The 13,110-nt window shown below is 49.7% G+C and overlaps 1 protein-coding gene across 6 annotated transcripts in view; it reads left to right on the top strand.

Annotated features, from left to right (window-relative positions):
- ugt2a5 (UDP glucuronosyltransferase 2 family, polypeptide A5) overlaps positions 1–13,110 on the top strand; it is a 118,227-nt gene that overhangs the window by 4,180 nt on the left and 100,937 nt on the right. Inside the window, exons 1-2 of one of the 6 annotated variants that reach the window (XM_072517083.1) lie at positions 8,436–8,556; positions 8,639–9,428. The exons of 2 other annotated variants lie outside the window; for them this stretch is intronic. In XM_072517083.1, the coding sequence (XP_072373184.1) occupies positions 8,723–9,428 (706 nt within the window). In that variant the 5' untranslated portion in view covers positions 8,436–8,556; positions 8,639–8,722. 3 more of the 6 variants (XM_072517087.1, XM_072517088.1, XM_072517084.1) reach the window with 3 other exon arrangements.

Genomic DNA, 13,110 nt, shown 5'->3' with positions numbered 1-13,110 from the left:
GCTCCTGCCATGTTTTTCATGTTACTCCACCAGTGAGGGGGGTTTGAAATGGGATGAGATTCAAGATTTCCGATTCTCTTCAGAGTTTGCGCCTGTGTTGATGATGCCGCGCCCGGCTATTGCAGGCTCAAAACCGCCCCCTTCTTTTTTTTTTAAATTTAGATTACCCAATAATTTTTTCCAATTAAGGAGCAATTTAGTGTGGCCAATGCCCTACACTGCACATTTTTGGGTTGTGGGGGCGAAACCCATGTAGACATGGGGAGAATGTGCCAACTCCACACGGACAGTGACCCAGAGCCGGGATCGAACCTGGGACCTCAGCGCCGTGAGGCAGCTGTGCTAACCACTAGTCCACCATGCTGCCCTATAACTGCCCCCTTCTTGGTGTCTTGGCCAACATTCAGTGCTCAACCAAGCTTACTAAAATAGATTTGAACTAGATCAAGCCCACCATGATGCCCGGGCTGCAGGATTCGCTACCATCGCCAGGATACCCCAGGGCCAGGGGGTAATTGATGGCTTGCATGTTGCCTTGCGCACACTGGGGTGTTAGGGAGTGCCCTTTATTAGCAGGAAGGGGTTCCACTCAATGCATGTCCTTCCACCCTCGTAGGGTCTGTGTAGCATTACTCCAGGGTGATGGGTCTGTGTTAGCACTGTCAGCGGGTCAATATACAAGGCAGGAGAGTGATGACCAGGTGCTGTGAGGAAAGCTCTGGTGCTCCTCGGTTTCTGCCAAAATTTCTGCTGACAGTGTGCTCACACCCATCCTCTGAACAGGGTCTGCATCGGGGGGCAGGTGGGGGGGGGGAGAGGAGATCAACAGGGGGTGGGAATACAAGTAGGCTCGCTGTGAAGATGAACATTACAGAGGTTTCACATGAATGAGGTGTTACAGGGTCTAATTGCGAACATTTGACATTTCCATTCCCCCTAGCTACAGATAGGGCAAGGGAGTGTGGGCACTATCGGTGAATCTCAATCTTCTTGATCTTACGTGGTCTACTTCTATGTCTAGGTGTGTCCCCAGGAGGCACCTAGAGGTGGAGGCAGTTTGCTGCTTTTCGTATCCTGTGGTCTTCGATGCTCTTGGCGGACGTCCTCTGAAGGGCCCTGGCTTACTTACAGGTGTCACAGGCGTTGTTGTGCCACCTTGATCTGCCCGCTGCCCTTGAGATGCGCTGGTATCAGGAGGAGGGAGTTCAGAAAAACTTAAGACCACCATCGCCTCCTTGGTGGCAGGCCCCTGGTTGGCCTCTAGTGCTTCCTCCTCCCTGATGGTACCTATAACACCCTGGGGGTCTCCATGGGATAGAGGGGCAGCTGGAGTGAGCTCCAGAGGCCTCTGCGTCAGCTGGTTCTGCCAGTCCTGGCGGCTCCCTATTGGCTACACCATGGTGTTGACGCCCTCAGCGATGCTCTGCAGGGCCTCGGCAATGTCCACCTGCGTATGGGGCGTCCCTCAGTGACTGAGACGTGATGCCGAGGCCCTCAGCCATGGTCATCACAGACTGAGCCATGCATTGGGCACCACCACTCAAGATGCTGACCTCGTGCTCCAGGCCTCCACTATAGTTGCCACCATAGCAGTGTTGGACTCGGTGCCAGGCATTTACAACATCATCTCCTGCACCCATAATCTTTGGAACTGCTCCAATCGGCTATGCACTCGCTGGAATGTTGCTGACACAGTAGCACAGTGGTTAGCACTGTTGCTTCACAGCTCCAGGGTCCAAGGTTCGATTCCTGGCTTGGGTCACCGTCTCTGTGGAGTCTGCACATTCTTCCCATGTCTGCGTGGGTTAAATGTGCAGGTTAGATGGATTGGCCATACTAAATTGCCCCTTGGTGTCCAAAAGGTTAGGTGCAGTTACTGGGTTACAGGGATAGGGTGGAGGCATGGGCTTGAGTAGGGTGCTCTTTCCAAGGGCTGGTGCAGACTCGATGGGCCAAAATGGCCTCCTTCTGTACTGTAAATTCTATGATTCTATGATTCCCTCCTGAATCTCATGGCTGTGTCCTAGCATCTGGATCAGCTCTGGGATAACCTTGTCCAGGAGCTCGGCATCTGACTAGGACTCAGCAGAGTCCTGGGATGCAGAGGATCTCCGACTATTTTCTCTCTTGGATGTTCCTGCCTCCACCTGATGTCCATCGGCAACTGTATGGTGCTCATCAGATTGTGCCCCAGAAGCCTGTCCACTAATGTTGTCCACCGAGGTGTGTGTCTCTGCGCAGGTGGTAGGTCGGGCTGATAACTTTGATGCCTTGATAGCGGTCTCCTCGGAACTCTCCTCCAAAGTGGTCTCTTGGGTGGCAGGAGGGGAAAGACTCTGAATGGCCTGACCCCATCAGATGGAGATCCTGTGAGACAATGGACATGTGGTCAGTGAGAGGGAAGGACCATTTTGTCTATCATGAACAACTCACACGAGACAGGTTATCTGGGTGAAGGGATAGTGGATCCTCACATCTATGGCGCAGGCCAACCCATTCCTCATAGGCGGTGAGACTCCAATTCTATCGTACTCTTCCCCCCCCCCGTCTTGGCCCTTTCCCGCTTATTATGGGCTGTCTTCTTCTGCGGGGACAAAGAGAGGGCTTCGTGAGCCGCGCGCTTGTTGGATGAGGGGGATGGAAAGCAGGTGACGTGTGGGCGCCACAACTGGACATGATGGGGTTGTGCTGGTGGGTGCCAGGAGGTGCTGAGGAGCAAGCACGAAGATCGTTTGTGGGGAGGGTGCGAGGGGTCAGCCAGAGATTTGATGGGAGACGGGGAAGGGGCAGGGGGGGTGGGGGGCAGTTGGGAATTTGAGGGGTGGTAGGCAGAACTGATGCCAGGACGGAGGTGGTAACTTACCCTTGCAGCTTGGTGGAGGTCGTTGGCCTTCTTCCTACATTGGATGCTGGTCCTCTTGATCATGCTGCCCACACCGACTGCTGCTGCCGCTGCCTCCCAGGCTGTATTGGTGGCCCTGCTGCTGGCCCTCCAACACCTTCAGGGGAACAGGATGCCCTGTCTCTCATCTACGGTTTCCAGAAGCCTGGCCAGATCGGCATCTCCAAAAGTGAGGAGCAGGATTTGCGCTTTGCCATGCTTGTGTGTTGACTGAACCCCAAGGATCTGTTTTGGGGCCACTGCTGTTTGTCATGTTTATAAATGACCTGGAGGAGGGCGTGGAAGGATGGGTGAGTGAATTTGCAGGTGACGCTAGGGTCGGTGGAGTTGTGGACAGTCCGGAGGGATGTTGCGGGTTACAGAGGGACGTGGATGGGCTGCGGAGCTGGGCTGAGAGGTGGCAAATGGAGTTTAATGCAGAAGGGTGTGAGGTGATTCATTTTGGAAGGAATAACAGGAAGACAGAGTACTGGGCTGATGGTAAGATTCTTGGTGGTGTGGATGGGCAGAGGGGTCTCGGTGTCCATGTACATAAATCCTTGGAGGTTGCCACCCAGGTTGAGGGGGTTGTTGGGAAGGCGTACGGTGTGTTGGCTTTTATTGGTAGAGGGATTGGGTTTCGGAGCCATGGGGTCATGTTGCAGCTGTACAAAACTCTGGTGCGGCCGCATTTGGAGTATTGCGTGCAATTCTGGTCGCTGCATTATAGGAAGGATGTGGAAGCATTGGAAAGGGTGCAGAAGAGATTTACCAGGATGTTGCCTGGTATGGAAGAAAGATTTTATGAGGGAAGGCTGAGGGACTTGAGGCTGTTTTCATTAGAAGAAGGTTAAGAGGTGACTGAATTGAGACACACAAGATGATCAGAGGATTAGATAGGGTGGACAGTGAGAGCCTTTTTCCTCGGATGGTGATGTCTAGCACGAGGGGACATAGCTTTAAATTAAGAGGAGATAGATATAGGACAGATGTCAGAGGTAGGTTCTTTACTCAGAGAGTAGTAAGGGCGTGGAATGCCCTGCCTGCAACAGTAGTGGACTCGCCAACATTAAGGGCATTTAAATGGTCATTGGATAAACATATGGATGATAATGGAATAGTGTAGATGGGCTTTAGATTGGTTTCACAGGTCGGCGCAACATCGAGGGCTGAATGGCCTGTACTGCGCTGTAATGTTCTAATGTTCTAAAAAGAAAAGCACAGCACAGGAACAGGTCCTTCGACCCTCCAAGCCTGCACTGACCATGCTGCCCGTCTAAACTAAAATCTTCTACACTTCCGGGGTCCGTATCCCTCTATTCCCATCCTATTCATGTATTTGTCAAGGTGCCCCTTAAACATCACTATCGTCCCTGCTTCCACCACCTCCTCCGGCAGCGAGTTCCAGGCACCCACTACTCTCTGTAAATAATTTGTCTCTCCATCTCCTCTAAACCTTGTCCCTCGCACCGTAAACCTATGCCCCCTAGTGATTGATCCCTCTACCCTGGGAAAAAGTCTCTGACTATTCACTCTGTCTATGCCACTCATAATTTTGTAGACCTCTATCAGGTCGCCCCTCAACCTCCTTCATTCTAGTGAGAACCAGCCAAGTTTATTCAACCTGTGTAGATGGGCTTTAGAGTGGTTTCACAGGTCGGTGCAACATCGAAGGCCGAAGGGCCTGTACTGCGCTGTCATGTTCTATGTTCTATGTGAGGGAGCATTTAAAACAGCTCCCCTTATTAGAGGCGAGACACTGAGGTGAAAATCTGGCGATTCAGGTGGCGAGACAGCCAAGGCCCTAAAAGTGCTCGGTCAACCTCCCTGGAAATAGAAGGTATATCAAAAATTTGTTGAATGCATGATGAAAATCTTCAGCAGCATGCCTCTTTCCACAGCAATAATCAAGTTGTTTACTCTCAAACAACTGTTCGCATAATGAAGTCCTGCATTATCCAATCGTGGCATTTCTAAATCCAGTCCTGGATTTTGAATTTGCCGTATCCTTATCACATAAAACTGAACTTTATTCCCCCTCATGGCTTCATGTCTGATAGGTGAATGGGTTTGATTTATTCTGATTCATTCTGATAGGAGCAGTGATCTAAATCTAAATATGTAATTTGACAAGTCAGTGTTGGTTATTTATGACTCTACACCATTCTGGATCAGCAATAATGCAGCTCAGGCATGTGTTTATAATGTTCCTCTTTTGTCAAAGGGTTGCCAGTGACAATGTGCTGATCTGGCCTGTGACAGACAGATATGTGACAGAATCATCAAGAACCACAAACTGCTGCAAAAACTGGAAGAATCAGAGTTTACAGTTCTGCTGTGTGATCCCGTACATCCTGTGGTGAGCTTCTGGCTGTAAAGCTGGGAATTCCCTTTATTTTCACTCTGAGATTCTCCTTCGGATCTGCATTGGAGCGGCTCTGTGGACAACTGCCAGCTCCCCTTTCCTAGGTACCTGTTTCCATGTCAGAACTTTCTGATAGAATGACATTTGCTGAGAGAATTCAAAACATCAATCACACGAGCATGTACAACCTGATGAGCAACTGGTTCTGGTGTGAATGGGACTCGTATTACAGTGAGGTTTTAGGTGAGTTTGAACAGTTTCTTGTACTGGAGCAAAAAGGAGTTGAAATTTTGATTTATTCCGTGAGGTGCGATTGTGAGCTCTGTCATTACCGAAAGATCTCACCAAAGAAGGATCAGAATAGTGGAGACTCTGGAAAAACAAGACGTGCCCCTTGGTGTGCAAGCACTTAAACATTTTCAAAAAGTTCAAAAAGCGCTTTAGAAATTTAATCTCTTGCTTTGCAGACAAATGCTGCAGCCAATGGGAATTCAATGCAACATTGCCATCAAAGCTTAAACCTGCAGTTAGTGTGGGAGAGTGGCGTTTCCTTTCCCATTTCAAGAGGGAATTATGGGGGAAGTGTCATGATATTCAGGTGAACATCACAGCACATACATACATACATAATGATGGACAGATCAACGGACCAATCAACACACACAACACGACAGCCAATCACAGACAAGAGCTTACACAGTACAAAACAGGGAACACAACACTTCCTGGCACTCGAGCAGGAGACGGCTCAGGGCACAGACCTCATTGCCAGCCACTCAGACATTCACCATGTGCTGAATACCAGAGTTTACTATGTTCATAGTTGATTGAAATAAAACTGCGTTGTACCATTCGCAACCGTGTTGGTTCGTCTGTGTACCAGAGTACCCAACACTTCAGGAAGTTCATTAGTATCCCCAGGGATTTACTCCCTTTAGGACCTCAGTGGTGATCCCAGCCAAATTACTTTGGGGCATAGTGACAGCCTACAAAGTTAATTTGATTAACTTATTCCGTCCTGAAGGTCATTGCAGTTACCTTCTCTAATCAGAATTACTCCAACGGAAGCCAGGGTGCTTTGGAAGATATTTTCCTTTGGCCCTTTTGAACTTTGTTAAGTTTCTGCTGTACCTTCGAAGGGTGTAAATAAGATTGGTGACCTGCCCTGGCTTTGCAAATGGCTCTTGACCCTGAAAGTTATTCTCTGTGACATTTATCGACATCCAGGGCAGGGTACCAGATAATTCATGGGCATTATCTTAATTAACAGTCTGTTAATGATCAGTGTAAAACATTGAGAAGCATAAAAGGTGAACTATGGCCAGAGCCTGGATGTTGATACACAAACTCTGGCACTGAGTTTGTTGAATTGTTTGATGGCTATTGTGTTAATTGCTCTCCAACTGAAATAATCTTTTTATATTTCCAGTAATGGGCAATTTAGCGTGGTCAATCCACCTACCCTGCACATCTTTGGGTTGTGGATTGAGACCCATGCACACATGGGGAGAATGTGCAAACTCCATATAGACAGTGACCCGGGGCCGGGATTGAACCTGGGTCCGTGGCAATGTGAGGCAACAGTGCTAACCACTGTGCCGCCATACCACCCTCTCCACCTGAACCATAACTTCATTTTAGTTATTTTTTCTCTATTCTTTGAACAAACCTGGATTTTCTCTCAATATTCCTAGTTTCCTGAAGTATTTTGGCAGTGTTTAACTCCAACAGAAATGTATAGCAGCACGGTAGCACAGTGGTTAACACTGTGGCTTCACAGCACCAGGGTCCCAGGTTTGATTCCCGGTTGGATCACTGTGCGGAGTCTGCACATTCTCCCTGTGTCTACGTGGGTTTCCTCCATGTGCCTCCCATTAGTCCCGAAAGACGTGCAATTAGGTAAGTTGTACATTCTGAATTCTCCCTCCGTGTACCTGAACAGGTGCCGGAATGTGGTGACTAGGGGCTTTTCACAGTAATTTCATTGCAGTGTTAATTTAAGCAATAAAGATTATTATGATATATGTTGCTTTACCTGTTGATTCACCCATATTTTTAAATCTTCTTTATCCATTAATGTCTAAAAATATTGCAGCTCCACATGTTTCCCATGAGTTGCCATGTTTTGAGTGATCAGCATCAATAATGTGCGACTTCTGTATTTTCTTAGGATTTGAATGATGACAGGCTGCATTTCTTGCCCATTCCTAGTTGCCCTTGGGGTAATGGGGATAGGCAACCTACATGGGGTTTAGATCGTTTAAATCTAGGAGAGTTAAAGGTCATAGAACATACAGTGCAGAAGGAGGCCATTCGGCCATCGAGTCTGCACCGACCCACTTCCACCCTATCCCCGTAACCCAATAACCCCGCCTCACCTTTTTGGTCACTAAGGACAATTTAGCCTGGCCAACCCACCTAACCTGCACGTCTTTGGACTGTGGGAGGAAACCGGAGCACCCGGAGGAAGCCCACACAGACACGGGGAGAACGTGCAGACTCCGCACAGACAGTGACCCAGCGGGGAATCGGCTTGCTCTCATACAAACATAGAAAATAGGAATCGGAGGAGGACATTAGGCCCTTCAAGCCTGTTCCGCCATTCATTATGATCATGGCTGACCATCCAACTCAATAGCATGATCCTGCCTTCCCCCCCTTATCCTTTTATCCCCTTTGCCTCAAGAGTGATATGTAACTTCTTCTTGAAAACATACAATGTTTTTGGCCTCAACTGCATCCTGTGATAGCGAATTCCACAGGTTTACCACTCTCTCGGTGAGGAATATCCCCCTCATCTCAGTCCTAAAAGGTTTATGCGTGTTTTCAGATCTATAGCAAGAACATCCTTCCTCATATAAGGAGACCAAAACTGCACACAATATTCCATGTGTGGCCTCATCAAGGCGCTGTATAATTGCAGCAAGACATCCCTGCTCCTGTTCTTTAATCCTCTCTCTATGAAGGCCAACATACCATTTGCCTTCTTTACTGCCAATATATATTGAACCCGGATCCAATATTTGCTTCATGTCAGACCGGGCTTTTGAATTAGCTGCCGTTTCACCAAGCAAAGGTGAACTTTATTCCCTGAAGGGCCAATGTCCTGAAGGTAAACGGAGTTGGTTTGCTCTGACGCATTAAATAGGAGTGGCTAGAGGGCAGCACAGCGGTGCAGTGGTTAGCATTGCAGTCTCACGGCGCCGAGGTCCCAGGTTTGATCCCGGCTCTGGGTAACTGTCCGTGTGGAGTTTGCACATTCTCCCCGTGTCTGCGTGGATTTCACCCCCACAACCCAAAGCTGTGCAAGGTAGGCGGATTGAACACGCTAAAATTGCCCCTCAATTGGTAAAAAATGAATTGTGTACTCTAAATTTATTTTTTTAAAATAGGAGCGGCTTTCTGCTGTGAATATAGAGGAGTGATTTAAGGACTCAGTGTATATCTGCTATACGGAGCCATTCCTGGTGGACATCATGCAGCTCAGGCATCTGTTTGCAGTGTTCCTCTTTCTCCACAGTGTTGCTGGTGACAATGTGCTGATCTGGCCGGCAGAAGGCAGCCACTGGATAAATTTAAAATTCATCATTGAGGAGCTGATCGAGAGGGGCCATAATGTTACTGTGGCTGTACATACAGCTGCACTCTACATAAACTATTCTGAACCCTCAGCCATCAAGTTTGCTGTATTTGAAGTACCGATTAAGACTGAGACATACAAAGAATTTATAAAGTACAGTCTCCAGTTCTGGATCCACGAGAAACCTAATTTATCCTATTGGGGCAGATACACAGCATTATCTGAGGTAATGAGAAAAGGAACAAAAATGGTCCGACAGGTCTGTGATGAAATAATAAAGAACCACAAACTTTTGCAGAAACTACAAGAATCTAACTTTAAAGTACTGCTGGCTGACCCTGCACAGTATTGTGGTGACCTTCTGGCGATAAAGCTGGGAATTCCCTTCATTTTCACTCTGAGATTCTCTCCAGGATTAACAGCGGAGAGACTCTGTGGCCAAATCCCAGCTCCTCCTTCCTATGTACCAGTAGCTCTGTCAGAGTTTACTGATAAGATGACCTTCACTGAGAGATTTCAAAATGTTTTTTACTCTCTCATGTACGCTTGGGTGTGCAATCAGTTCTGGCGCGAGTGGGATTCGTATTACAGTGAAGCTTTAGGTGAGTTGAACAGTTTCACTTCCTGATGTCAAATGGATTGAACTATCATTAGCTGTTTTGGATGTACATAATCAATCTCTTTGCTAGCTGCTTTAACAATATGGTTAATGTTATTCTGGGAAGAGGTGCAGGAGGGGTGGTAGGAGAGAATGTCCCGCTGGGTGGATGGGGTCGTGGACCATAAATGGCTGATAAATAAGGGAGCAATCGGAATTAGCTGGGGTTGAGCCTGCAATAGATTAAAATATGGCTGAGGGTCAGGGATCGGCCCTGCCAGCTCAGTGGTCGACAGAGCAGCTGGTGGGCTTCCTTAACGGGAAGTTCACCCAGCAGAGGAAGGAGAATCTGGAGGACATGGCTAGGGCGGTGGACCCGACCGCATGGAGGTGAGGCTGAAGGCCCAGGGCCAGGTGGTCCAAAAGGTGGGGGAGACGGTGGGGGAGCACGAGGAGCAGCTTGCCTCAATGGCAGCGGAGATGGAGATGATGCGGGACCAACAGAAGCGGCTGCAGAAGAAAGTGGTGGACCTGAGACTTGGTCTCCCAGGCAGAACTTGAGGATCTTGGGAATGTGGGGGGCAGCGAGGGAGCGGGTGCCGGCATGTATGTTGCTCAAATGTTTGAAAAGCTGCTCGGAGAGGCGGCATTTGAATGATCCTTGGAGGTGCACCGGGCGTACAGGGCGTTGATGAGAGCCGTAGGGTAACGAGCCGCCAAGGGTGATGGTGGTGCACCTGCACCAGTTCCTGGACAAGGAGCGGATCCTGAGGTGGGCCAGGCAGGCGAGGCGCTGTACTTGGGAGGGGAATGATCTGCGGGTGTACCAGGACCTGGGTGCGAAGCTGGCCAGGAGGAGAGCGGGGTTCAATAAGTTGAAGGCGGCCCTCTTCAAGAAGGGTGTGACGTTTTGCATGCTGTACCTGGCGCACCTGTGACTAACCTATAAGGGCCGGGAGCTGTGCCTCGGGACGCCTGAGCAGGCGATGGTTTTGTCCGGGACAATGAACTGGCAGGAGATGGTGGACACTGAACTTTGGAGGAGATGTTCGCTTTCTATCCCTTTGGGTGTGTTTGGGGTATTTTCTTTGTATGGGGTTTGGGGCCATTGCTCTGTGTTTGTATTTGGTGGGGGATGGGTTGCTCTTTTCTTTGTGTTTGGTGGGGCTTGTTAAGTTTGCACCGGGGCTTTGTTTGAGCGGGGGAGAGGGGAATCAGTGGGGATAGGATGCAGGACACCACAGGTTGATAATGTGGGGGAATACAGAGCTATGACTATTAATACAGTAATCTATAATCTAATATTAACTAATGATGAACTCGTGCTACTTCTTTCTCTAACATAAACTACTCCTAGAGCTGTGATCAATTCCTCTGCTAACACTGAACTACCCAAGATTCCCTGAGCTCTGATATTTATACCGGGAACTGGTGGTGACCTCTAGTGTTTGAATTACACTGAGATGTAGTAATTAACCCTTCACTGGTATAGCTATATACATATCATTACAGAGAGCGAAGGCATTTTAATTCTTTCCGCATATGCACAGGGTGTTCTCTCAAATTGACTTTTTCATCTTGGATAGATCGCTGTTAGCGGGGGTGGGCGATGTGGAGTACTCGGCGTAAGTGGTGTCAGATCGTGCTCCGCACCTGGGTGGACATGTGGGTGAATAAGTGTGGGGACCAGCACCCGCAATGGAGGCTGGATGTGGAGCTTTTGTCAGACGAGGAGGTGTGTGAGCGGGTGAGGGAGGCCATCCGGAGGTATGTGGAGCTAGACGACACAGGGGAGGTTTCGCCGGCCACATTGTGGGAAGCATTGAAGGCAGTGGTGAGTGGTGATCTGGGCACACCGGGAGAAGGCGGACGGGGTGGAGATGGAGAGGTTGGTGGAGGAGATCCTGCAGGTGGACAGGAGGTACTTGGAAGCCCCGGAGGCAGGGCTGTTGAAGGAGCGGCAGAAGCTGCAGATGAAGTTTGGGTTGGTAATCACGGGAAAGGTAGTGGGGTAACTAAGGAAGGCGAGAGGGATGGTCTAGGAATATGGGGAGAAGGCGAGCAGGATGCTGGCACACCAGTTGAGGAAACAGGGGACAGCGAGAGAGATCGGGAAAGTAAAGGACAGATGGGGGAACGCGGTTCAGGACCCGGTGGGGGTGAATGGGGTGTTTAGGGATTTCTACAGCAAGCTGTATGAGTTGGAGCCCCTGGCCGGGGTGGAGGGGATGAGACGCATTTTTGGAAGCGTTGGAGTTCCCGAGGGTGGAGGAGGACCTGGTTGAGAGATTGGGTGCCCCATTGAGCTGGTAGAGGTGGTGAATGGGCTGGAGGCAATGCAGTCGAGCAAGGCCCCGGGTCCGGATGGGTACCCAGTGGAGATTTATAATAGGTTCTCGGGAGTGCTGGGGCCCTTGCTGGTGAGGGCTTTCAATGAGGCAAGGGAGTGGGGGGTGCTCCCCCGACGTTGTCACAAGCCTCAATCTCCTTGATCGTGAGGCGGTTAAGGACCCAGAGCAGTGTGTCATATAGGCCGATCGCTATTAAATATAGCTGCCAAGCTATTGGCCAAGATCCTTGGCTCAAGAATTGAGGACTGTGTGCCAGGGGTGATAGGGGAGGACCAGACGGGGTTCATGAAAGGGAAGCATCTGGCGACTAATATTAGGAGGTTGCTAAATGTGATCATGATGCCTCCTGACGAGAGGTAGAGGTGGTGATCGCCATGGACGCGGAGAAGGCCTTTGATCGGGTGGAGTGGGACTATTTGTGGGAGGTCCTGGGGCGGTTTGGGTTTGGTCAGGGCTTTGTGAATTTGGTCTGGTTGCTGTATCAGGCGTGTTTGTGGCTGAACCGGGTGAGTTTGGGCTATTTTAGGCTACACTGGGGGATGAGGCAGGGATGCCCACTCCCCCCACTGCTGTTTTTTGCCTTGGCTATAAAGTTGATGATGGTGCTGAGAGCGTCGAGGGATTGGCAGGGGATAGTGCGAGAGGGGGTGGAGCATAGGGTCTCGCTTTACGCGGACGATCTGCTACTGTATATTTTGGACGTGTTGGGGGGGTATTGGAGGGATCATGGGGATTTTAGAGGGATTTGGCCAGTTTTCGGGGTACAAATTAAACCTGGGTAAAAGTGAGGTCTTTCCGATCCAGGTGAGGGTATGGGAGAAGAGGCTGGTGAGATGCCGTTCAAGGTGGAGGGGTGGGGGGTAGCTTTTGGTACTTTGGTATACAGGTAACGTGGGTGTGGGAGCAGTTACATAAGTTAAATTTGGCACGTTTGGTGGAGCAGATGAGGGGGGCCTTTATAAGGTGGGATGCTGTCATTGGCAGGGAGGGTTCAGAAGGTGAAGATGACAGCCCTTCCGAAGTTCCTGTTTGTCTTTCAGATTTTCCCAGTCTTCATTCCCAAGGCGTTTTTTAGGAAGGTGAATGCGGTGGTCTCTGGGTTAATGTGGGTCGAGAAAACCTTGCGACTGTGCTGCTGGAACGGGGTCGAGGGATGGGTGGCTGGTTCTCCCGAACTTTATGAATTACTGCCAGCCGGCGAATATTGCGATGGTCGGAAAATGGATAGTGCGGGAGGGGTCGATGTGGGAGCGGGTGGAAGCAGCCTGATGTAAGGGTACGAGTTTAGGGTCACTGCTAGAGGCGCGTTTGCCGTTCTCGCAGGCCAGGTACTCT

Source organism: Scyliorhinus torazame, chromosome 9, assembly GCF_047496885.1.
Source record: "Scyliorhinus torazame isolate Kashiwa2021f chromosome 9, sScyTor2.1, whole genome shotgun sequence".
Lineage (NCBI taxonomy): Eukaryota > Metazoa > Chordata > Chondrichthyes > Carcharhiniformes > Scyliorhinidae > Scyliorhinus > Scyliorhinus torazame.
Note: the sequence above shows the minus strand (reverse complement) of the source record. Positions and strands in the feature narration are given on the sequence as shown.